General features: G+C 24.3%; 2 protein-coding genes across 2 annotated transcripts in view; both read left to right on the top strand.

Annotated features, from left to right (window-relative positions):
• Positions 1-411: 411 nt before the first annotated feature.
• The window catches only part of LOC129613146 (alanine aminotransferase 1), a 33,138-nt gene continuing 7,529 nt past the window's right edge, over positions 412-26,020 (top strand). The window contains exons 1-2 of the mRNA XM_055527099.1: positions 412-557; positions 6,925-7,916. Coding sequence (XP_055383074.1) covers positions 7,377-7,916 — 540 coding nt within the window. The 5' untranslated portion in view covers positions 412-557; positions 6,925-7,376. The remainder of the gene's footprint in view (positions 558-6,924; positions 7,917-26,020) is intronic.
• LOC129613147 (transcription initiation factor TFIID subunit 7) lies at positions 4,516-6,202 on the top strand. Its single transcript, XM_055527100.1, has 2 exons — positions 4,516-4,580; positions 4,685-6,202. The coding sequence occupies exon 2, from the start codon at positions 4,767-4,769 to the stop codon at positions 6,090-6,092; it is 1,326 nt and encodes a 441-aa protein (XP_055383075.1). The 5' UTR covers positions 4,516-4,580; positions 4,685-4,766; the 3' UTR covers positions 6,093-6,202.

The following is a 26,020-nucleotide window of genomic DNA, read 5'->3' as shown; positions in this document are numbered from 1 at the left end:
TGACAAAAAATGTACGTATCGTACTCTTCTGTAAAATTATACAAGATATGTATATAGTGTGAATACTGTAATTGCATATAGCATTATAGCCTTAAATTGTGAAAATTCAACTTTAAATATTCAATTACAAATTACAAATATTGTTAAAAAATAATACAGGTATTAATTATTTAAACTCAATTTACTATAAAATTATGTTTTAATCGATAACTTAAATTATACTAACATATTTAAATATAAAAAAACAAAAATAAAATTGAAAAGCGGCAAATATAGCAACAAAAATTATGTATGTATTAAGGAAAGAAAAAGAAACAATTACTTAAATTAATTTTTTTTTGGATAGAGAAGAATTTTCCTTTTGAATCACATTCTCTTTTAATATTTTTCCTACGGAGCTTTTAACAAAACATAAACGTAATAATTAGTTTCAGTTCCATTCTAACGAGTGTCAATAGTGGTGTTTGTTTTCAATTAATAAGAATTTTTCTAATTTAATTTCTATTTTGGAAAAATTCTTAATAAAAAAAAACTTTTCAATTGTTAACCCAAACAAGGTAAATAAATTTTTTTCTTACTAAGTATAATAAAAATCATAATTAAAATATTTATTTTAAGTGTTATGTAAATCAAATATTTCACATACATATATTTTAAGAGTAAAAAAAAGAATGAAAGAAAATTAATCAGTTGACGTAAAATTAATTAAGCTTGAGAAAAAAAAAATAATTGAATACTCTTTATCAGCACAGTTAAGGCAATGAAAATAATATTGTGATTATTTGTTCAATAATTTGACCTTTTTGCGAAGCAATAAATAAATAATTTTATTAAAACAAATCTTTCAAAGAATGTGATTTATATTTACATATAAAAAGTGATGACATAACACTTTAATGTCCCGAAAGAAAAGTGGATAACACCATAATATAATTATGTATGTAGGTACACAACATATATTTTTTTTATTTTATTTTCTCTTAATTTTTGTTTTATGCCGGTATTTTGGGTTTTTGTTTGTTTATTAAGACAAAAGTAAAGTATTCGTAAAGTATCGTAATAGTAAGATTTTAAAAGATTTTTTATCAATCTTAATTTTAAATATAAAGATGTTATGAAGGTAGATAACCTGGTGTATATCATGATATTTGAAAATAATTTAAAATAATTTATTGCGATGTATTAAAAATATTCCTCAAGGTCATATATTAAAAAAAATATGTATTAGCAAAATATGTAAATACTTATCATATATGACTAAATCAAACAACAGAGAATATTAGAATAAAATCGGTAGATGTGCAAGTAGGTAGGTAGTCTGGTATAGGTATACCAAGCACAAATTTAGGAAATAGTTTTAAAATGTGTAAAATTATTTATATTGCTTATTTACTGTTATCATAGTTCAAAAACCAAAAAAAAATATTATGTTATCAAGCAAATCTGAAGTATGTTCCGATTAGATTCAGTTTATGTAAAAGCTTAGTTAACATACGTGTGTATATGCATAACGTAGATTCATGTACATAGGTAGGTACCTGTCCACCTAGGTATGTAAACTACAAATAAATCGCATAAGAATCCAATAAAATAATGTGTAAAAATGTGATTATACAAATGATAAACAGCTGTGGCCTTTTTCAATAACACTTCGTAATATTACTTGTCTTTATTATATAATTTCAATCAATGTCTCTTATAAAATATGCGGCTAACTAGTATATATACATAGGTACATATATGTACTTGTTATAGAGATAAGTAGTTACAATTTATTAATCTTTTATTTATATTTTTTAGAATTATCTCTTACGGAAATATTTTTTCAATTTACACAGTAAGCCATAAACCATACACAACGCTAATGAGCTATTATTTTATGCCTTGTTTTGTTGTAATATGAATGTTGAAGCATTATTCTTATTATTTTTTTTTGTGTATGATTAAAATAGCATGTTATAAAATATTTTGCAAAAAAGATGAAAATTTAAATACTGCGCATGACTTGTTATAATTATTGTAATTTTTCTTTTTACTCAAATAAAATTATTTCATTATGTATTATTATAATTTACTTAATATAATAAAAATGACCATGGCATAACACACTTAATATTTTACAAAATAAATAAATTTCTATTAAAAGCAGAGAAAGAAACTCTGTAAGGAATTGTGATGCAAATTGTTTGAACCTTGTTTTTAAAAAGCAGCTATTTCCAAATTTTCATTCTAAGTTAACATTTTTACCATGTTTTTACCAATTTATTATACCGTTATTACCTAATAACGACAAAAATTTCTTTATTACTTACAAGGGTCTAGACGATCGGTCACAATTTGTTTCAGCTAAGTATCCACTTACCACATAATAAAATTATTGAATAAAATTGTAATACTAAGCGTGAAATATCACACCATGAGGTTGTTGTACTATTGTGCATTTATAGATTCTATCGTGTCATATAATGGATATGTAGATTCTCATTAACTAGTTAGTAATACCGTGTATTTTGCTCTAATTTAAATAATGTATAAATTAATTTTTAAAATCAATTTTTTTATGATTTTTTTTTATAATTTAATTTATTCCATTGACTTCACTTTTTTTAAGCAATCAATATAATGTATTTAAAATTCAATTAAGCTTTATCATTATCAAGCAATTTAAATTAACTAATTTGCGAGTCATAGTAGCAAATACGTATACCTATGTAGATATATTCGAATTCATGTAATGCAATACGTATACTAAGAATAAGCAAAGTGCTTGGTTATGTTTTAATATGCAAACTTGTGTACATATAAAAAAAGTTTCTTTATATTTTAATTAAAATTACAGTGAAGTAAAAAATAAATTAGTCAGTTCAATTCAAATTATGTAATTTTTAAATTACCAAAAAAAATGTTGGGCCAGTCCTGCCTACAACAATTTGTTTGATATTATTTCTTTAAATTAATTTTAATTAATAAAATTAACTATAAATATGGATTAAAGATTTAATCACTAATGTTTGCCGAAACAGCTTGTATAATTTCTTTTATTGCTCTTTTATAGATATCCGCAAAATATAGGATTGATTTGTGTTTTTAATATTTCTTTTGAAAAAAATTTTCAATTAAGATTCAATTAGAAAAATTATCACGAAAATAATCCATTTTCAAAACTAGGATAAGTGTTAGGATATGGAGTCCCTAAAATATTATGTAAATTAGATTCCTTGTAAAAACTATGTGAAAGTAGAACGACTAAATAAAACCTTACTTGAAGACTAAAAGTGTAATTCTTTGGATAAAATAGCATGACACTCTTATTCTAATTCAACATACGGTTCTTATTCGTCCTATTCAAAATAAGAAGCAAAAATCCCTCTTATGCAAATCGCAGTCATGCAATATCTTTAGAAATAAAATATGATTTAAAAATTAACATAGGATTTTCTTGTTTAAAATCATTTAGGCCCAAGGCCCATTTTTTTAGTAATTAGTCGTATTTAGCTCATTTGCAAAATTCGAAGAAAACTTTAATTTTTCATTTTTGCAAAAGTTGTTATATAAAATTTCACTATAAAAATGTAATAAAACTTTAAAATTAAGTTAAAAATTCACTTTTAAACTTTAATTTTTCTTTAAGAAAAATTTAAGACATAAAATTTTATACATATCCTAAAATTTTTTTAGACTTCATACAACAAACCAACCTAATGTAATATAGTAATATTTGAAGTAAGAAAGTTTAAATTTGAATTCAATTTCAAATTAGATTACATACAAAACTTCTAAAATTAAGCATAATACTATTAATTCTGTCCTTTTTTTTCGAAAATTTGTACCAATTTTTTCATGAGTGACAACACTGACTTCAACTGAATTTTGTAATAATAAGTCAGTTATAGCTAGAAAAATAATTTTATTGTTAATTCTTTTATTATTCGCTCAAGTTATTAATAAAATGGTTATAAATTTGATTGTCATTTCATACAATATAATGTACATATGATATTATCATACTGAAAAACTAGATTAAATAAATAAATAAAAATACAAATTGAATTGCCGTCAAACTGTCTAGTGAAAAAACAAAATTAAACATTGTGCAACTTTGTACAATATCCTCAAAATATTTAACAAAACATAAAATATACAAGGACATTTATTATGATAATGGTATGTCCCAGACTAAACAAAGCAAATGCGAATATACATCGACTATTTATGCCAATAATATAAATTCTCACGTGGTAAAAAGTTTTTATAGAAAAATAAATTTCTGTTTATACATAATATATGTGTAATAAAAATGTTTGTTTAATTTATTTATATTTTATTGCATTAAAATGACTTTATACACGCGTATTAAATCGAAAATATAAATCATAAAGTTATAAATACATAAGATTATTTAAGCTGTCAAAACAATCTATAAATATGTTGGTATCGCTGATATAAACTTGTTCTTACCGTTTCGACCGATTTCTGACTGTAAATTTGACAGTTTGTCTTACACTCAATCTTGCTATTTATTTGTGACGGCTGAAGAAAAAAATAATTTTGCAAAAGATATTCGAATTTAATAGGAAAAGGTAAGTTGTACAATTTTTTTATTAATAAAAATATTTTTTACATTGTTTAATCTGAAAAATTGATAGAAAAATATCAAAGAATATTGTAAAATTTTTATTTTTAGGTCATTCGCAAAAGTACATTACTAAACACGGAAATTTACTTTTTTCTTTTTTTGTATTGATTTTTATTAAAAATAAAAAAAAATGAAACCAGCTGAAGTAAAAAAAGATGATCCAGTTGAATTGGAAACTCAATTTATATTACGTATACCCGAAGAACCAGCAAAGGTTTTACATGAAGCAATTCAAAGTGGATCTAATTTAAAAGATAGGTTATCTATTAAATTAGAGAATGATGTACGATACGGTGAAGTTAGATTTGATCACTGGCTATTACATGCAAAAGTTTTAGATTTACCAACTATAATCGAATCACTAAAAACAATTGATAGTAAAAGTTTTTATAAAACAGCAGACATTTGTCAAATAATGATATGTAAAGAAGAACCTGATAGTCCACAAGAAGAAGAATCACCAAATAAAGCGAAAAAGAAAGATCCAAATAAGGTTGATAAAAAATTTTTGTGGCCTCATGGTGTAACACCTCCATGTAAAAACGTTCGTAAAAGACGTTTTAGAAAAACTTTAAAAAAGAAATACGTTGAAGCACCAGAAATAGAAAAAGAAGTTAAACGTTTACTTCGAATTGATAACGATGCAGTAAGTGTTAAATATGAAGTAATTAATGAAGATGATGAAAATATTAAATCAGATCAATTAGATAACAATAAAGAACCAGGACAAAATGAAACTGATGATGATAAACAAGATGAAAATATGAGACAAGATCAACAAGTTAAACGAAAAGCACCTGCTGATTCTGATGAAGATGGAGAAGCTAATATTAATCAACCATTAACACCAAGAGGATTAGCAGAACAAGATATTTTCGGTGGTGAAGTATCTTCATCATCGTCAGATGAAGAAGAAACTAGAATATCAAGAAATATGCGTGAAATTCAAGAGAATAGTAGATTTTCCGCTGAAGATAGTAGAATATCTGAATATTCTGTTAGTGGTGCAAGAGGTGTTGGTAATGACGGTGTCAGCGGTGGTCCAAATGAAGAAGGAGAATCTTCACGTAATGGTAAAAATGTTGTTACGGAATTCGACAAAACAATGTTTAATGAATTAAAAGATAGTTCAGACGGACCAAATGATGGTAATGATGGTGCTATGTCATCAGAATATTTCGACCAACAAAAAGATAATTATTCCGATTTTGAAGATTTATCTGAACCGCACTTGTCTAAAGATGAAATTAAAACAAAAATATTAGATTTAAGACAACAATGTGATGAATTAAAAAATCAGCAAAATCAAAAACAAACAGAAATTTCTTCAATTCAAAATCCTACTTTAAAACAGAGATTGCAAGATGTTATGGATAATTTGTTGAGCCAGATTGTTGAAAAAGAATTACAAATTCAAGAATATCAAAATATGTTACAAAAAGTTGCTAATGAATAAATATCTAATAATAATACACACAATGACCTAATATTTATTTTGAATAAATTTTTCAGCGATCGTATATAATACTAAAATTATTATGTAAAAGATTAATTAAAATAAATGTAATAAAATTCTATTATAAAATTTGTTATAATAATTTATCATATTTTACGGTGGCAGAGAGTTATTGGTAAAATGTTTTTGTCTTTAAAGGATGCTTTATGTTAGATCATTGATAATTAGTGCAAAGAAAGAACAACTGCCATAGTTAAATAAAAAGTATGTGTTTTAACTTACTATAAAATATCTTTTGAGTTTAAAGCTTGAAACTTTCATTCAAACGTCTTAAACACGCACATTTTTGTCTTTAATTTTACGTTTTTCAATTGTTTTATTAAGTAATGTTACCAAACATTATCTTAAAAGCTATTTTATAGTTACCTACCTGTTGATGGGAAAAAAATTTTATTTTACTGATTTATTAAAATAGTGAAAAATAACCAAAGTTATATAGAAGTTCATTTTTTTCGATCTTATAAAAGAGAGTTAATGCTGATTTGATTGAGTAACATCTTCCGAATTTTACTGTGAGCCATAGTATTTAGAGACCCGAATTTTTCTTATCAGAGCTTTCTTTTACAGCGCATTTCATCTAACATAAATGTCTTGTATTATTTTATGCATATATATGTACGTATATACCCGAATAGTTAAGAGTTAACTTAAAATTGAAAACATGTCTGCAAATTCTTTTAAAACATAAATTTTATATTTCAAACATTAAAAACAAAAAAAAATTCTGCTTCCGTTTTATAATCAAAATAACTAATTTACTTATTTATTTCAGATTTCAAATCAACCAAATTTCTTGTCAAGGATAAGAGGATAATGATTTAAATCTTTAATTTAACACGAAAAGGAAATTAAAGGCGCCTTAAAATAAAAAAATTTCAAAGTGTTCAACTTTACAAAATCGAATTCTCAAAATAAGAATTGAACTTTTTGAAAAGGAACATAAAAATTATATTAAAATTCAAAATTTTAATTTTCGGTTGTGAAGAAAATTCTAAAATCAAAAATTAAATAATAAGAATTTTTCCTATATTGCGTGAAAGAAAAGTCTACTCTAAAATACTCAAATTATTATTATTCTTAAGGTGAACGTTTACGCAAAACTATTAAATTAAACCGAAAATAATTAAGAGAAAATTTTCTTATCACATTATTTAAGAGAAATTTTATTAAAGAATTTTGAAGAGAAACTTAATATAAAGGAAATAATAAAAAAAAACAATAACAATGTCTTCTGTTAGTCGTTTATTAAGTAGCAGCGCAGCAGCAACAACAAAAAATCAGCTTAATAAATTCTCTTTATTAAATACAAAGCCTTCTGTTAAGGCAACAGCAGCAACAACTACAGCATGTCGTACAAAAAGCTCTTCATCATCATTTGCAGCAGCACCACCAATGCTGAATACAATTATTTTAAATGACAATTACAATCAGTCTAACTTAAATACTCAATGTGGCGATAGTAATAATATAAATGCCGGTTTTTCACAAAAAATCATTAAACGTTCATCCAGTAGTAACAGCAGTAATTGTACCAGTTCTATTGGTACAACAACATCATCAACATCAAATTCGAATTTATTAAATACAAATTTAAATAATAATAATAACAATATTGAAACAAACGCACGCAATATGGCAACTACAAGTGGAAATTGTTATAATGTCAGTGTTGATAATATTAATCCAAATTTCATTGTTATGGAATATGCTGTTCGTGGACCATTAGTTATTAGAGCTGGTGAAATTGAAAAAGAATTACAAGCTGTAAGTTGAAAAAAAAAAAAAACAAATTAATTTTATTTAAAACGCGATTTTTTTTTCGATAATTACATTTTAAAACTTGTGTAAAAATACATAAGTATGTCCATATATTAGTACATACAATTTACATTATGTTCTTTGATAACAAGGGGTAGGATTTTTTTTTATCCTTTTTCTTTATTTTAACTTATACTTGTAAGGGAATTACAACAGAAAAAAAATTTGTGTATGTATAGAAGAAGATATTAAAACAGGGAAAAATGTAAGGCAATTTTTACAAAAAATGTTAAATTTATATTACACAGACATAACATGAGCGCCTATAGAAATTGGAGTAAATTGTGAGTTCGAAATTGTGTACGTGCCACAGTCAATTCCTTTATATATTAAAAATTAAAATAGGCATTTCTCTTCATTCATGAAACACATGTCAGTACAGTACACCGTATATCATGTATAATGAGACCCTGTATAGTATAGCACTACAAATTTATTTCTATAGATTTAGATATAGAACAAATTACATATATTAATACCTTATTAGTGAGTTTGTGTTTGTGTTAAGAAAATTTTTTTAAATATTCCATTGATAAGTATTTTGTGAACGCATTAAATTTGTGTTAAAATAAAATGTTGATAAGGCAAGGTTAAAATTTTGTGATATTTTTTTCTCAATTAAATTTAAAATTAAAATTGGAAGTTTTAAATAATAGATTTAAGAGCCTAGAAAATAATACGTTGTGTCTGACGTTGGAAAATTAAATACATGTAAACAAATTCAGCTACCCACCTACCTATTTATTACTTATTAATTCAATTTAATTCACTTATCGCTTAAAAATTTCTGTTTCTGTTTTTGTACCAATTCTGTATAACTATACTATATAATAATTTTATTCAATTAAAAATGTAAATTCAGTAAAATTTCAGTAAGTAATAATTTTTGGCGCGTTCTTAAAAGTAACTAATTTGGAGGTGAATTAAATATTTGACCATTTGAATATTATCTACTTAAATATAATTTTAATTTAAAAATCATTTTTTTCTTGATTCCTTTAAAATTAATAATATACAATATATACATAATTAAATTCCAAAACAAAATTGATAATGAATGAAAAAAAACGCATTTACACCTGTTATTCGAAAAAAAAATGTAGTTTATTTACTAAACAACAAGTACACAATGTTGTTTGCAAACAAAATGTGCAGTCTATTGTGCAACAGCTGATACATGCATGCTAGTGCAAAAATTTTATTCCAAATAGAGCTACTTTTTCTTTTATTCACAACATTAATAAAATTTTCTTTAACTTATACATAAGTTGGAGAAAATAAAAAAAAATAATAAAGTTATTCTATGTTTGTAGAATTTCTAAATTTCTGACAAACACTGCTAAATACGTAAATGCATTTATTAAGTGCAATAATAATCTTAATGAAATTGTGATTAACATTGTTTAAAACAATGTGAATTTCATACCAAATTATCGATATTAAATGAAAACCAAAGATATTTTTAGAATTATTTTTAACAAAAAAATTCGCTCATAAAATATTTTATTTACACGTACATCAATAATTATTTATTTAGTTTTTCTTTTAATTTTATTTATTTTCTTCAATAATCTCTCATATTCTATAAATTATTATCTTTAAAGTTCATTACAATGAATATGACGAATTATTTTCATTGTACTCTGAAAACAGATTCAAAACAGATCCGATAGAATATTCAAAGTTTTTCTATTTCGTTGCAATTTTTAATAATATTTATTATAAAGAAAATTTAAAAGTAAAAAAAAATAATAAATCAAATATTTGCGCGTTTTTCTTATTCTACACAATTTTAAATATTGAAATTTTTTTTTTTTTTGTAAAAATGTTAAAATTTTTAAAAGCCAAATAGGAAATAAAAAAAAAATGTGATTTTCTTTTGCTCATTCTTTTTCTTTTGGGTTTTGTGAAAAACATGCGCTCTGCTATAAAATTGAGTACATATACAATTTTTGTTGGTTCCTTCATGAAAATTATATTAGATAGAATTCTTGTTTTTCGTTTTTAATGAATATTCAAAAAATCGAATTTTGGATCACAAAATTCATGCAAAAAATTGTATGATTTTTTAGAAATACTAGAAATTCTGTTTCATAATATCTTTTGTTTAAGAGATGCGATTTGTGAGTCTCATATTCACTTATAACAGAATAAATTTTATTTATGAATGGTAAAATGTAATATGCTTACATACATATATAAATATGTATAAATTTTTGTCTATATTGTTGTAAAATGTATTAAGTTTTCCCTTTTAAAATCTTTCATACTTATTTTTGCCCTATTTGTTGCTTCTTAAGTTAGAAATAGAATCAAAGATAAGTAAATGAATTACAAGAATACCAGCACAATTAATTTATGAATTTTAATTAATTAAAGTAAGAAATAATTTTATGAAAAATTATATTTAATTCAAATCGTAAAAGAATTTAACAATTTGTCAATTTGACTTTCTAATTAAAGTATTTAAGAAGTTCAAAAACAAAATGTTATGACTTGACTTGGTTGTCATCTCATTTAAATCTCAATTTACAATTTAAAATTTAATATACGTAATATTTAATTTAAAAAAATTTTAGTAATATTAAAATCTAGTAATTTAAAATCTTAGTAATATTAAAATTTTCTATAAAATTTTCTCTATAAAATTTGTTGAAAAATTCGAAGTATGTAGTTAATATTAAAAGCTTATTTAAATTAATATGTAATAAATATTATATTACATTAACCACATGTATATGTGTACATGAATGTTTATGTATTTAGATTATTAAATAACTAAGTACGTATTGTAAATAATAATTTATTATAAAAAAAAATTTCTAACAAAATCGTGTAAATAACAATTTTAAAATTCTTACCACCTTAAATTTACATACTATATTTTATACAATAAATATATGAATGTTTGGATAGATGTCCATATAACACATTTGTATCAACATTTATATGTATATCTATATAGCATGTAATTTAAGAGTTATTATAAACATTGTATGTAGGTTGATACGTTGATAAAGGCGTAGAATATCATTTCTTATTCTTACTAGTGTACATTTTTTCTATAAGAAATTATTTATAAAGTATATTTATTTAGGAATGCTGACATTTTTTAATGATATTTTGAAATGTTCCAATATAAGAAGGCAAAAAAGAAAAGTGTCTAGTTAAATCCTTTTTTGTTTTCTCTTTTCTTAAATATTTTTTGTAGAAAATATTTAAGTTTCAGGATGTGATAAAGGAGATGAAATCTGTAACTAAGAATATACAGAGTGTTCGAGTATATCGCTCGGCAGTGCTTTCAAGGTGGCATCATAGAATAGTTCTAGTTGATAAAAAATAATAAGACATCTTCATTTTTCACACTTTTTTCAAACCCTAGAGTTAATTTTCCTTGAAAGTATGCTTATTTTTAAATTTCTTCTTATACTCATTGAATATGAATATATATATTGTCGATTTAGTAACCTAATTTTGAAGTTCTATTTTAAAGAAATTTTTTTTTTAGTAGCGCATTATAGAGATTCAAGATTTCTTTAATTTCCTAATTAGTTTAATATAAAATCAAAATTTTTAAGATTTTTTTTCAGTAATTTTCTTTTCCTTATACTGTAATATAATCAGAAATGTACTCTGTTAACATTTTATATTTTTCATATCCAAAGAACAAGTTGTTCAGTTCTGACATTTGATCAAGTAGTTTTTTCATAGTAAAAACGTAATGTAATGTAAGTCACATTCACTCTGTGTATGGAATATTTATATAGAGATATTTATGATTAATAACATGTGCGACTCAAAATCTACGTTACTTATGTGTACAGTTAAGAAATATATTCCATAGAGAAAAATTCTTTGAATTTCTAATTAAATTCAACAGAAAATGAAAATATTTTTATTTTATCCTTCTACTTCTGTTATCTGTTCTTTTGACCTTTTCTTCTACTTCTGTTATCTGTTCTTTTGACCTTTTCTTCTATATTTTCATTGAGTTCAAGGTTGATTCTTATTTACTGTCTTTCGTAGCTGAACATAATATTGTATAAATATACTGGCGAACAATAACAAAAATAAAGTAGATGTTGCATCATATCAAAATACAATAATAAAATTCTCTCTCATCCTTATCATAATTTTGCCCTTGAAAGTGGGAAGCTCATCAAAAAATTTTACGTCCATGATGTTTTCTATTGATTATGTGTAAAAAATATTAATTAAAATTCTATAACATTTCAAAATATTTCTAATTAAATTCATTATTGAAATGATTTTTTAATTATTTATTAAGATATTTGACCGATTGCCTGAGAAATTTTTAATCCTGTTATGGATATTCAACGAGAAGACTTCTGTTTAGGGTTTTTTGTTTGCTAACAGAATGGTACATAAATGTCAAAATTGAATTTTCTGAACAAATAACTAGGTCAATATTACATTTTAATTAAAATGAAAGAATTGTATTTCTTGTGAAAGTTTAATAGTAGTAGTTCCAGTTTATTTTTACATATTGATGTTATCTTTTTTTAATATTATCTGTAATTATTATGAAATCTGAATCTAATAATTTTTATATAACCAAATAATATTAATTAAAATAATTAATAATTTAATTTTATATTTGGATATACATAGTTAAACATATCAGAATTAAACAATTATAGCAGTCGTAAAATATTCAAAATAAAGACCCAATAAATTAATTGATTGATAAGCATTGACTTGAATATATTTGATAAACTATTTTCTGTATGCCTTAAATTGTGACATAGTTTGTAAGAATTTAACAAAAAAAGTTCGATTTTTAAGTCTAGAATTTGTGTCATTCATTAATTGAACACTGTCTCACAGAAATTGTATTTTAAAACTCAATTAACGATCTATAAAATTAAAAAAAATTGAGCAAAGAATTAAATTGTCAAATTTTTAACTACAATTTTTTTAAAAATTGCAATATTAGTCGGGTAAATTAAAGTGCGAACTGCATTTTCAGAAGTAACTATTATTTACGATTAATTTAAAATTATAAACCACATTATTTCAAAATACATATGTATATATTTCAATTTTAGACTGCTGGGAACAGAACGTACTGAAAATTCCTTTTGTCATTCTCAATCGTCTAATGCACTACATGTCCATGTTGTGGCTACTTGAAAATATTTCTGAAACAATAAATAGAAACTCAGACATGCAGTAGTTCGCAAATCAGGAATTATATAGCAAAATACTCCTTATTCCAAATCTTGTCACCAATCTTACGCCAAAATTTTTACAATAACTAATTCCTTCCCAGTTTAGAAACAGAAACAAGACTTCGGTATTTTAATAACTTTCAAAAACATTGCAAATATTTCACAATTACCTTATACACTTTTCTTTCCAAATATTAAAGCTCTACTACTGCTATTTAATTATTTAATTTTCTGACCTATCATAATTATAAATTATTACCTATAAAAATTTTATTTACAGTCTCAATTTTATTTAGAACTGGAAAACAGTAAATTTATTACCGTAATTCTGCAATGAATGCTAAAATATATAAGTTTTGTTTATTCTTAAATTTACATACATGCATACATATATAAATTTTTGCATTTAATGCATATTTGCAGTTTACGATTGCTGTTTATTAGTCATGAAACTTAAACAAAATAAAATAAAAATGCAATATAATGCTAAGTAATTAATCAATTTATTATTATCGTTTCTAACTAGAAAGTTTAAAATGTATATTTAAATATGTAATTAATATAATAGTAATTTTAAAGCTTTAAAATGATTAATTTTCATATTTAAAAGTTTTTTTTTTAAGCTTTGCAAATCTATTAAAATTGCAATTATATTTTATTAGCATTCAAAGCTTTAAAAGAAGTAATTTGAATTTAATTTTTAAGCACGGACCACCCAAAATTCCAGTAATGGAAATTAAAACTGAAATAGAAGCTTGAATTTATTAGAAATTTTAGTTGAATTTTATTCAATAAAAATTTATCGGCGAAATCTCAAAATTCATGTAGAATACACATAATATAAATGAGCTTCCCAGAATCAAAGGAAATTAACGTCGTGAATTTAATCGTCGTCGGCAAAATAGCCTTAATTTCTGTTTTACATTTTGTCGTTTTATGTTTCATCACATCATATTTCATGACATCATTTGTTGCCATGTGTGTGGACATTTTATTCAATTATATCGTTCCGCTGTTATTCTAGGTTAACAATGGAAATCGTCGCCGTTTCCGCTCACCGCTCCAGTCCTGTTTTTATAATGAAAGTGAATGCTGACTGCCCCTTCGTATAACGTTGTTTCTAACACTGTCCTTTCACTTAAACTTCAAAATAAAATGAGCTTTAATTCACATAAGAAGTCAGAAAGCTTTAATTTTTCATAGGTCATATAAGTGTGCATGCTTGAGTAACAGAATCACTGTATCAAATTAAATTACGTTAATCAACTTAGAATCATTTAAAAACAAATTTATTTTATTTCGTCAGTTATTTTATATTATATAGATACCTTGTAAATGAACTTGACATTCATTCGTATAAATTTTATGCTCTGATAATTTTCCCTCTTAAAATGTTACCTTGGATAATCCGTGCGCTCTCTCTCTCTTTCGTTCTTTAAAAAAAGTTTATGTGACGTATAAAAAATAAATTTTATATTAAGTAATAAATACGATTATTGTTATAAAATGAATAAAAATAAATAAAAGAAAATAAAAAGAAATTTTATTGGATAAAGAAAAACTTTTGCCAATTTATAATTTCCACTAAAATGTTTTTTTCTTTTGCAATATTTTTTCTTGTTATTTTTTTTATTTGTGTTTATAAAATAAGAATGGAAAGAATAAAAGTAAATAAAAATATTTTTAAAATCCACGTGAATTTCACTGCACATTTTATATAGAAAGTTAATAAATTCTGTACATACTTCTTAAGGTATAAATTTATATTTGTTCTAGAAAACTATAGGATATTTTGTGATTCAATTTTCGTTCTCAAAAAAAATATACTGAAATTGCGAAAATCAAAGTAAATTCTCAATTTTTATACTAAATTACGGTGATCTAAGTTAATAAATGCAAAAATTAATTAATTTATGACAGATTGTTAATTTTTGACAAGATTCAGACAATATTACAAGAACAAAATTTTAAAAGCGATAATTTGGAAAAAAAAAATTCAAATTTTCAGATGAAAATGTCTGTCTATATGATATTGTGTTCTGATTTCCAAAGCATTATTCGATATTAAATGATCCATGTAAACTAGAGTCGATATAGAGTGTTTACTAATAAAACAGAAAAATGGCAATGACAAAGTTATAAAGTTCAAAGATCATAAAAATGAAGCTTTGCACGCATTTATATTTTTCTGCTTCATATGTTTTTCATTTTGCTTCCCATGAATTGCGATACGAGTATTGTCAATAGAAATTGTATTAAAGCTGCAGAATCATTAGATTTAGTTGATTTTTTCCAAATTGTTTTTAATTGAAATCTATTTGAAAGTTTGATAAGAACCTAGTTTCAACAATTTCATTTGCATATTTGCAAATATTTTTATTTTGTTTAAACATTTTTTGATTATATTTAAGTTTAGTCTATGTGTTCTTAAATATGGCAAAAAGTAAATCAGAAAATTTTCTCAATTCTCAAAAAATCTCAATTTTAAAGCGCGAATAATTTTATACTTAGCTAAAATATAATATATACGCCTCATATAATACACAACATGTTAAGCAAATACTACTTCAAATATACATATACGTATATGCACAATATTCTATGTGAACTATTTGAACAAGTTTATTTGCGTAATTGAATATTCCGCAAAGTGTTTGGAAATTATTTTAAACACTTTCATTCAATTATTTTTCAATATTTCATTTTATTTCCGATCCGAAATACTCGTATCCTCCTCATATTTTATGGTATCTAATGTATAGAGTACACACACATAATATAGTAAAGTACGTTATATGAATGTGAGGAACTTGTTAATTAATTTGTTTATTATTCCGTCTCATTTTTCATTTTAAACATTTGTCTATTTGAACTTTATTCTATATTTTTCTTGTTATTTGATACAGAATCTCTTTTTTTGTACATTATGTACATATCATACATGAATGTATGTGTTTTGATTTTTTTGGATCGGTTGCTAGGAAATTTTAAAAGAATCAATTGATTTTAGATAATAGAATTTAATTGGTAATGTACGAAAATTAGTTATATTTAAATTTTATTAAGTTGTTTATATTATAAGTTGAATTGTTTTAAACTTTGAACTTTTACTTGCGGTCTAAATTGTGATTTTAAATAATATTGGAGTCTTATCTCTATATTCTAGAACATTAATGCACAATAAAATTTAAAAGTTCAGTTATGAAATTATCATAAGTTTTCGACATTTTTGCTGAAAGTTAGGAAGCACATCAATATTGTTATTTTAAATATATTTTGGAAAAGAGATGTTTCTGTCAGACTATTTCACACTGCTGTACTTGTAATATTCTTCGGAATATCGTACTTGCAATTTTAGTTATTTTCGGTACTCTGTGAGCGAATTGTTACATCTGTCAAAGTCAACATAAAATCAATTCAATTTGGTTTATGGCATTTCGCTATAGAGAGACTGACATACTAATTACAAATTAAGAATGCACGTGAAATTAATGATATAATTGCGATTTCACGCCTACAGACGATTTATTGTAATAAGTGTGTTTTCGTTGAATTGTGTGCGAAAAAAGCCTCAAAATTATCCACAACTCGAATCCACAATACCTAAACTTTAATCCTCACCAATATTTCTATTTATAAACGAAGTGGCAACAATTAATTTATCGATTCGAAAAAAAAATTGAATTCAAATTTCAAATTCTTATTTTTCTAAAATTAAAAACCAAACACTTAAAAAATCACCCTCTATAATTCTTCTCTTATTATCTTCTGCCAATTTACTCTCTTTTTTAATTTGTTTATTGTACAAGAAGAGAATTATTTAAAAAATGATAATTTTTTTTTCACGAGCACCTTATTTATTTAGTTAACACCATTTTAAAATCATAAAATTAAATTTATTTGTTAAAGCTCTTCTCCTTATCTTATATGGAAATAATCTTAGAGATAAGATAAAATTATTTTAGTGTTTTATATATGGTATGAATAGATGAATACTTTCTTGACACCAATTGTTAACTTTAATGCGATAATTTAATACACTATTTATTGTGTCTTAAAATTTCCATAAGATTAATTTCAAGAAAAAATAATCCTATGAGGGAAGACAAATTTCAAGTGTTGCATTAATAAAATATTAAAATTTCTATATTTATAAACACCATAATAAGAAAAATTTTAATTATAAATTAAATGCTTTAAGAAATTAAATTTATTAATACGGGTGTAATTGTTAAGAAATTTATTGAAATTACAATTAGAAATAGACTTTACCTTAAAATTTATCAACAAGCCCCACATGTATACGCTGGACCGGTTCTGACCTGTTCGGCGCTTTACGCGTTTCCTAAAAAGTGAGCTTTCCCGCTTTTAAATCAATGAATAATATTGCACATTGCGCATAATAAATGTTCCCCTGTTTTCCAGCGCTCATTGCATATGATTTGAATATACGCCGCCTGAATACATAAGTAGATTGTTGGAATTTTTAATAATACAATTTGCCTAAAAACATGTACTGTATGTGTATACCTAGGTATATATTTGTACAAATTAGAGAAATATTCAAAAGAATTGGTAGAACGGCCATTGACAAAATTTTTGTAGCATTATCGAAATAGCAACAAGTTCCATTCCTTTAATATTACTTGTAGAAAAAATGTAGTTAAAGCTTTATACCTCTACGGGAATTACCAACGTTTCAACTTAAAATATCATTCTTAATGTTAACTATTGTACAATTTAAAATTTTCTAAATACAAAATATGTAGTATGTATTTTTGGAAAAATTATCACTACGATAATTATTGTCATTAAAGTAAAAAAGCATTAACAAATAACAAATTTATTTGCGATTTCGGCTGTCAAAATAAAAAAAAAATTTCTATTGTTAAATTCAATTTTCAACAATAATTTTTGTATGTTAACAATCAAATTTATCAGATAACAATTCATACATTATTATTATAAGTACATATAAAACATTTGATTAAAGTCGTGTATAATTAAAGCAATTTATTAAATTCCAAATTAAATTCAATTAGTTACAGTACCTACCAACTTATTTAATTTGGTGGAATAAAAATTGTTGATGCCAGAGACTATAGGTACACTAGAAAAATAAAAAAATTTACTTGTTATGCTTTATATTAATGGCGAGACTATAACGTACACTTTATAAAAATTTTTAGTTTGTTAAAAGTTAAATAAAAAAAAATTATTTTTCGAAGTAAACATTACAATATCAAAGTTAGAGAAAATGCAATTGGAAGACTACAAACTCTTATTAATATTAATTGTGTCAATTTTTCATTTTTTTCCCGTTTCGGTTGTAATTTAAGTTAATGATTGTACCCATTTACCTTTTATACCTTCTTTTGAATAATTTTATTTTCAAAATCAAATATTAAAGCGTCATTATTTTCTAAATAAAATTATTTCACTGTCAAAACTACTTAATATTTTAACATAAACATAAAATGTTAACTAGCTATATTTAACAATTCAATTGAAAAATTAAATAATGTTTTTAAATTTGTTTATTTTATAAAAATTTAACTTTAATTTTTCATTATATGAGTAAAAGAACAATGAGAAAGAATTTGTCAATATTATTTTATTTTTGTGAAATTTTCTATTAATTATGAGGTCTTATTGATTATAGCATCCCATGTGCTTCTGATTAATAATTTTTAATATAAATATAACTGAGTTTACACGACGATTTTTGCAAAAATGTTTGACATACGTTTCATTCTACTTACCAACAAAGCTTATTGGCAAGGGGGATGAAACGTATGTCAACCATTGTTGCAAAAAATCGTCTTGTAAACATAATTTCTTGTAAATATTGTACATATGTATGTTCAATACATATGAAATAACATTGCTCTTAACAAAAGAATTAAAACTCGGAATATTTTATGGGCTGATTTAATAACCATTTTTGTACATTCAAAAATCAATTCATAAATTGCTGTAAAACATAACAAGAGAGAGAAATTTCATTTACTCTATGTCTTTATAATTTTCTGCATTATGTCATGTCACTTACACTTAAGATTGCGACTCAATTTTATTTATAACATTCCTTAGAGTTAATTTTGATAAAAATTTATCAGAATATTTTTTGACATCACATACAATACACATGAATTTTTTATCATTAAATTAAAATTATACGATGGAACAAAATTAAATTAAAAAATTTTTTATTTGTTTTTGAAAAAACATGATTGCTTAAATAAAATGCTGATGAGAAGCATTTCATTCAATTTATTTATCTGACGTCTTCAAAATTGTATAACTTACAACTATAGGATCATAGAATTATAGAATTTTTAAGTAATATCAATAGTATATTTGAAATTAATCCTAAATTTTTAAATACAAATTTTTAAATTTGAGATTTAACCATTCTTGAATATTAAAATTTGTGGTAGATTTACCAAATAACAAGTTCCTCAGTTTTGTTCTTATTTTACGGCTTACAAAATAATATTTTAAAATTTACTTTTAATTTTCTTTTTTTTGCAAAGAGATTAAAACAAAAACAACCGCAAAAGAAAGAAGCAAAAATGCTAATTACCTGATTAAATAAGAAAAAAAAAATAAATAAAATTGCCTGATAAATTATTTAATAGGTTTTGAACTTGTGGTGTGGCACAAAATAAAAATTTATAATTCAAAACAAAACCCAAAATTACGTAACAATAAACAAACCTTCACAACAAATAGAAAGCTCATAGTAGAATTTTAACTATCGTTAATTATTTTTGAATATTGCAAATGTATTAAAATTTTGTTTGTATGTTTGTATTTTTTTATCAAATAAACTAAAACTTTTAATAAAAATACCAATATGCCGGCATTTATTTGATTCTTTGAAATATTTCTGAATGTATTTTAAGAATAAAGATGAAAGAAAACGAAAATCAACAAGTAGAACTTGTTTCTGTGGGTATATGTGGGTAAATAGTGAATATTTTTTATATGACCCAATTCCAATTCACTCATAACTCTTATACATTCTTATTATATACGAATATAAAAGAGTTATGAGTGTTTTATAAAATGTAAAAGTGAGAATTTTGTTAAATTTCAGTTTTATGTTTATTTTTAATCTCACATTTAATTTCATTTGTAACCTTCAAATTATTGTATGTTTTTTTACAAAATTTTTTATTTCAGAAAATATTTCTTAAATAAAGTTGCTAAATAATGATAACAGATTTTTACAATTAAATTTTTTAAATATCTTTTTGAAGTATAAATACTGTTAATATATTTAGACAATGGACAATTACCCCATTTTAAATCTCACTGAATTTTTTGTCTTACACAATGTTTATAAAAAAAAATCGTGTTTTATTTTGAGTTTTTACAAGACAAGTGACATGCCTCTCGTAACTATTCAAATAATCTTGTAGGTAGATATTGAATCTTCCAGAAGATTTGTAGATCTGCAATACGCTGAGCCCTGCTGACAGTGAATTTGAATATTAGTTTGAAATAAGATACAAGAATACAAAAAGCAGGTTTAAATTGTGCTCAATTCCAATAAACGAGACTGAAAATCTTATAAAATATTACTTACTTATTTCAACAGCAACTACGAAACTATTTTATAAAATGTTGGTTGTATCCTCATTGAATAGTTGTGTGTATTTAACTATTAAAAGGAATTCAAAATGCCATTGACAACGTACTTACAGAAAACTACTGCAAAAAATACAAAATTTTATGTCATGGCCACTTACTGACATAAATGTACATAGTTTAGTAAATATAACAATTAGTAAATACATATATGTACGTACATATTTAATTAGCAGCTATTCAATAAACTTTATTTTTACATTAGTACATAATTAAACCATTTTTATAAATAATAAAAAATTCAATTTTCACGTCGCCAATTTCACAGACATCAAAATTAAACAGCAGACGTACATGCTCTTGCTGTAAATCAAGAAGTTAATTACATATCTACATACATAACTACATATATTTTAACTATTACTGACTTCGAATTTTTATTTCAAGGCGATAATTTAGAATTCACCTGTATTGTATAAAATAACAAAAATATTCTTTTTTTAATTTACCTACCACTCGTCATAAAGAGGGAATTACTTACATACTTATATTAGATATAATCGCGTGATATTTGAATTAATTTACATACATACATACATGCACATTTATTTTGTTTCTTTATTACCTTGACATATTATGTATGTATGTATGTATATGATGATAGTATTTATATAAAAGTGTAAAAGTTTCCCTTACTGTAGAAAAATAAAACTTTCATGTTCACAAAATCTATTGCAAACTTAATAGCTCTTTCTACATACATACATACATGAGTACGCTTACATCAAAATGACGTTCACATCAAAATATTTTTGTATCATTTTACTTCCGTTTTTGACACCAACCATTATTGTTAGTAATGCTTTTATGCCTAAACATTTTAAGATCATAAAATTTCCCATGCCTATAATATTCGTACATATATGGATGTATGTACATATATCCGTATGTTTTTGTTTTAGTGCTTATAATATAGAGGCTCTTATTTCATTTGTGTTAAGTATTTAATATATTAAATGTAAAGCAGAGATGAAAAATTTTTAAATTTTTTGCGGACCACACTTCGTGTAACCTAATTTCGGTGCACATTATATATAATTGACGTACTAACGGTAAAAAAATTTTGATTTATAAGACCACAAAATATGTGAGTTCAGATGTTTTGAGTCTATATACCTCATAACTTTAAATGAATTTTTTACTTATAAATTGCTCTCTATATGAATTTTGATTTTTTTTTTTGTTGGGAATTTATCAAAATATTGTGCATGATAATAATATTATTAATAGTCAAATAATATAGTGACGTAATGCAAACGTTATTCCTAATAGTTTTGCAATGAAGCCCCACAAGATACTCGAATTTGTCAGAAGAATAGGTCTCGATAGCTGAAAGGGAGAGGCATAATAGGTCTATTTCTTCAGTCGCGGTGCATTGTTACCCCATGCTTAAGCTGATCTAATCTACATTATTTTCTAAATTTGAAAATATATTTGAAATAGATATAGCAGAGTGGATTAAGATGAACAATTGAAAGTAAACAGAATATTTTTTTAAAAGTTCATGTACTATGCAAATGGCTGAATATCATTTAAATGTATTTTATTTTTTTAAGGAATCATTTGATATGAATGTATTTGAAGAGACAAAAATGAAAAATACATTTAACTAATAGATGGCTTTCATACCAAACAGAGTCAATTTACGTTTCGCAGACCACAAGTTTCTTTTGCCTCTTACGATTCTTGTCACGTTATAGTTATTTTATTTCCTTCTCGGTCTAAATTATATAATCATTTATGTTATAATTATTTTATAGGTAGTGACTATAAAACATACTAAAGAGCAATTTATTATTTGCGACTAAGCGATTATTGTAGCATTGGACATATCAGGCTAGTTGCGTTACTATTTTAGTCTTGTATATGCATACGTATGATATGCACTCCATAAAATCTATATGTATATGGATATGTATGAAATACTCCCATATTTTATAGACTAAATATTTGTAACAAGTTTGGAATTAGTGTTACCATAATTTTAAATTTTTACCATAAAAGTAATATTGTTAACATAAAAGTAAATTTTTTTTAACTATATATTTAAATATTTAAAATTACTTCGAATTTTTGAATGAAAGCAATATTGAATTCAATGAACTTTTGAAAATTTTTTAATAATAAACAACCTTGATTGATATACTTTAGAATAAAATATACATACATACATATACATATAAACAATAAAATCTATAATGCCCAATACCCATACATACATATGTACATTAAATTTAATGAAATTATTGTGTGTATAATTTAAATTATGCAAAATATTTTATTCTAATAAATTTCAAATAAGAAAAAAATTAGAAAGCCCTTCAAAAATATTTTTAGTTTTAATTTTATTGCAAAAATAAAAAATTAAAAATTTTCTATTTTTAGAAATAATATGCTTGTAGTATTTAAGTATGATGCATTTGCCAAAATAATTTCAAAAAAAATAAAAATCATTTAAAGACAGAGGAGAAGACGAATTCGTGATGCAAACAGAATGAAAATTATTTCCAAAATATTATGAATGCTTTAATTATTATATAATTGCATTTAAATTGGAGATTTGACCTTCAATATAAAGAAAGTTGATCTCTGAATTTTACTTAATATTAAGTAAGAGTATAGCTAAAATAGAAATAAAATTCTAAATTATTATTTTTTAGTTGAAATTTATTATGGAATGGAAAATTAAATTGAATAAAATTGTTTTATATTATTCGAGCACTTCAATTTACCCGTCATATCAAATCAATTTATGTAGGAAATTTAAAAGATTATGAGAAAAATTTTCTTTGTAAAACTTCTTACATATCAAAATATTATTTAAAATTATGCGTGTGATTTAAAAAAGTTAAATATTCTAATCTTGGGATATACATGCGTGCAATTTAACACAAATTATAACCATTTTCGTTATTAATACAAAATAGAATTTTTATATAAGTCATTTTGTCATTTACCGTAAGGCACTAGTTTCACGTAAAACAAAATCTATAAGATGAAATCTGCGATTTAATCTGATAACTGTTTACATATCATATCAGACTAAAAGTATCTCAGACTTTATTTCAAAATTTACCAATAATTATGACCCAAACTAAAAATTTCTAATATTTCCCGTCAGACAAAGTCTATACTGCCAAACCGAGTTTATATATACAACTTTCAGCAGACTTAGATTAAATTGCAGAATTTGTCGAATATGTATATAATAAAGTTGGGTCAAACCAATGGTTTGTATTGTAGCACTTTTCCCTTCAACAAATGAAAATTTTGCTTTTAAATACAGTCTATGTAGTCTATGTACCTATCACACTATTAAAATTATTTTCATTCATATACAAAACTATTTCTAGGGTTGCATATATTTAGGATGAATGATTTATGCAGTCTTTGAAATAAAGCAAAAATTAATATAAAGTGGGGTTAACAGAATGCTCGATTTTAAGGTTTAATTTTGTGAGTTAAGAAAAATAATTATATTTTTTAATTTCATGGAATTTACCGTTAACTTTTTGCGTCAATAGAAATTTGAAAAAGCTTGCGGTTTCGGAAATATAAGGTGTCAAAAATTCAAATTTTACAAATTTCAAGAGGCGATAACTTGAGAGGGGGTGGAGATGGAAAAAAATTTTCTTCTAGCGAAATGAACTATTTGATAATGTCTAAAAGCTCCTAAAATTTCAAGCTTCTACAGGCTGTAGTTTGGAAAAAAAACGACATCAAAAATTTTCAAAAAAAGGACTTTAGATAACGGTAAATTTGAACGGCCATTTTGTTTTTCTAAAGTTCAAATATAGTATGCCGCGCTAGGGGAAGCAAGCCGCTGCTTTTCTGCGTTTGCAAAATTTCAAAAATGCTTATGGTTTCATTGCAACAAATAGTTAAAAAAGGCCATTTTTAGGGTTTTGGGGGGGTATAACTTCTAGAGGGGAGGAGATAGGTAAAAATTTTGTTCTACAGAAATAAGTTTCTAGTAAAGATCTATGTACATATAAAATTTCAGCTTTTTATCTTCAAGGGTGTAGCTGTAGAAGTTTTGTAAACAGACACACGGACAGACGGACGGACGGACGGACGGACGGACGGACGGACAGACGGACGGACGGACGGACGGACGGACGGACAGACGGACAGACGGACGGACGGACGGACAGAGTGAAACTAATAAGCACTTTTTTTCAAAAAATTTTTGGAAAAGTGCTAAAAAAGTACCTAAGAGTCAGAAAAATGACAGTGACATTTATCTATTTCTCTTTCCTTTTAAATTGGTTTTAAATTAATTTTTTTTAATAATCTTCGCGTTTGCAGACACTTCCTTTTGGGAAAATTTACAAAAATTTTTCAAAAATTAAAATATTTTTGCAATTTTAAGCAACAAAATTTATTTAGATTTAATGCAAAATAGCACCAGATTATAATCGTACTAATTAAAACCTTTATTTTGTTCTTAGAATTCAATGGAGGGTTGGTTGTTAAATTGTTTGCTAAACCCACTTTTTGATTTTTGTCCTTAAGTCATATTTTGGGAAATATTAATAGTAAAATTATTATTAATATTTCCACAAAATCACATTCCCTTACCAATTTTCTAACTTCCTTGGCTCTAATAATAACCTTGTTAATTCTCATATTAAATTTCATTTACAATCGAATCCAAATACATAAGAATCTGGAATGTTTACAATTATATGACGTGCACGTCATGTATGTACGAGTATATGACGTGCACAATTTTACAAATCGTAAAAGTAATTTAAGCCAAATTTTTTTATTGAAACAAAATAAAATTTATTAAATTTCAATTAAGTAAAAATAAGTTTTGCCTCAGGATTCTGTTTCATTCTTTTTATGTATAAAGAGTAATTAAATTATTATTTCTTTTTTGTATATAATGCGAGTTCACGTCTCCATACATACATAAATATGTATATAATAAATCAAACGTAACTTAAATAAAATTTAATATCATTGACATTGAAGTAACTTTCAAAAAATATTTTTTCATATTTTTCTTTTACAAAATTAGATCAATAATTATCGTGTGTATAAGTATAGTTGGCACTGTATATACTTATAGGCATATACTCGTATACATATTATGTAAAAATCTCACTTTCTTACTAAAAGTATAATATTTATTTTATAACATTATTCTTATTTGAAATTGAATAGTATCTATACATTAGGTTCTTGATTTAGTGT

This window comes from Condylostylus longicornis, unplaced genomic scaffold (genome assembly GCF_029603195.1).
Source record: "Condylostylus longicornis isolate FDR11 unplaced genomic scaffold, ASM2960319v2 ptg000081l, whole genome shotgun sequence".
Taxonomy (NCBI): domain Eukaryota; kingdom Metazoa; phylum Arthropoda; class Insecta; order Diptera; family Dolichopodidae; genus Condylostylus; species Condylostylus longicornis.
The sequence above is the reverse complement of the archived record's forward strand: the minus strand, read 5'-3'. Positions and strand labels throughout refer to the sequence as shown.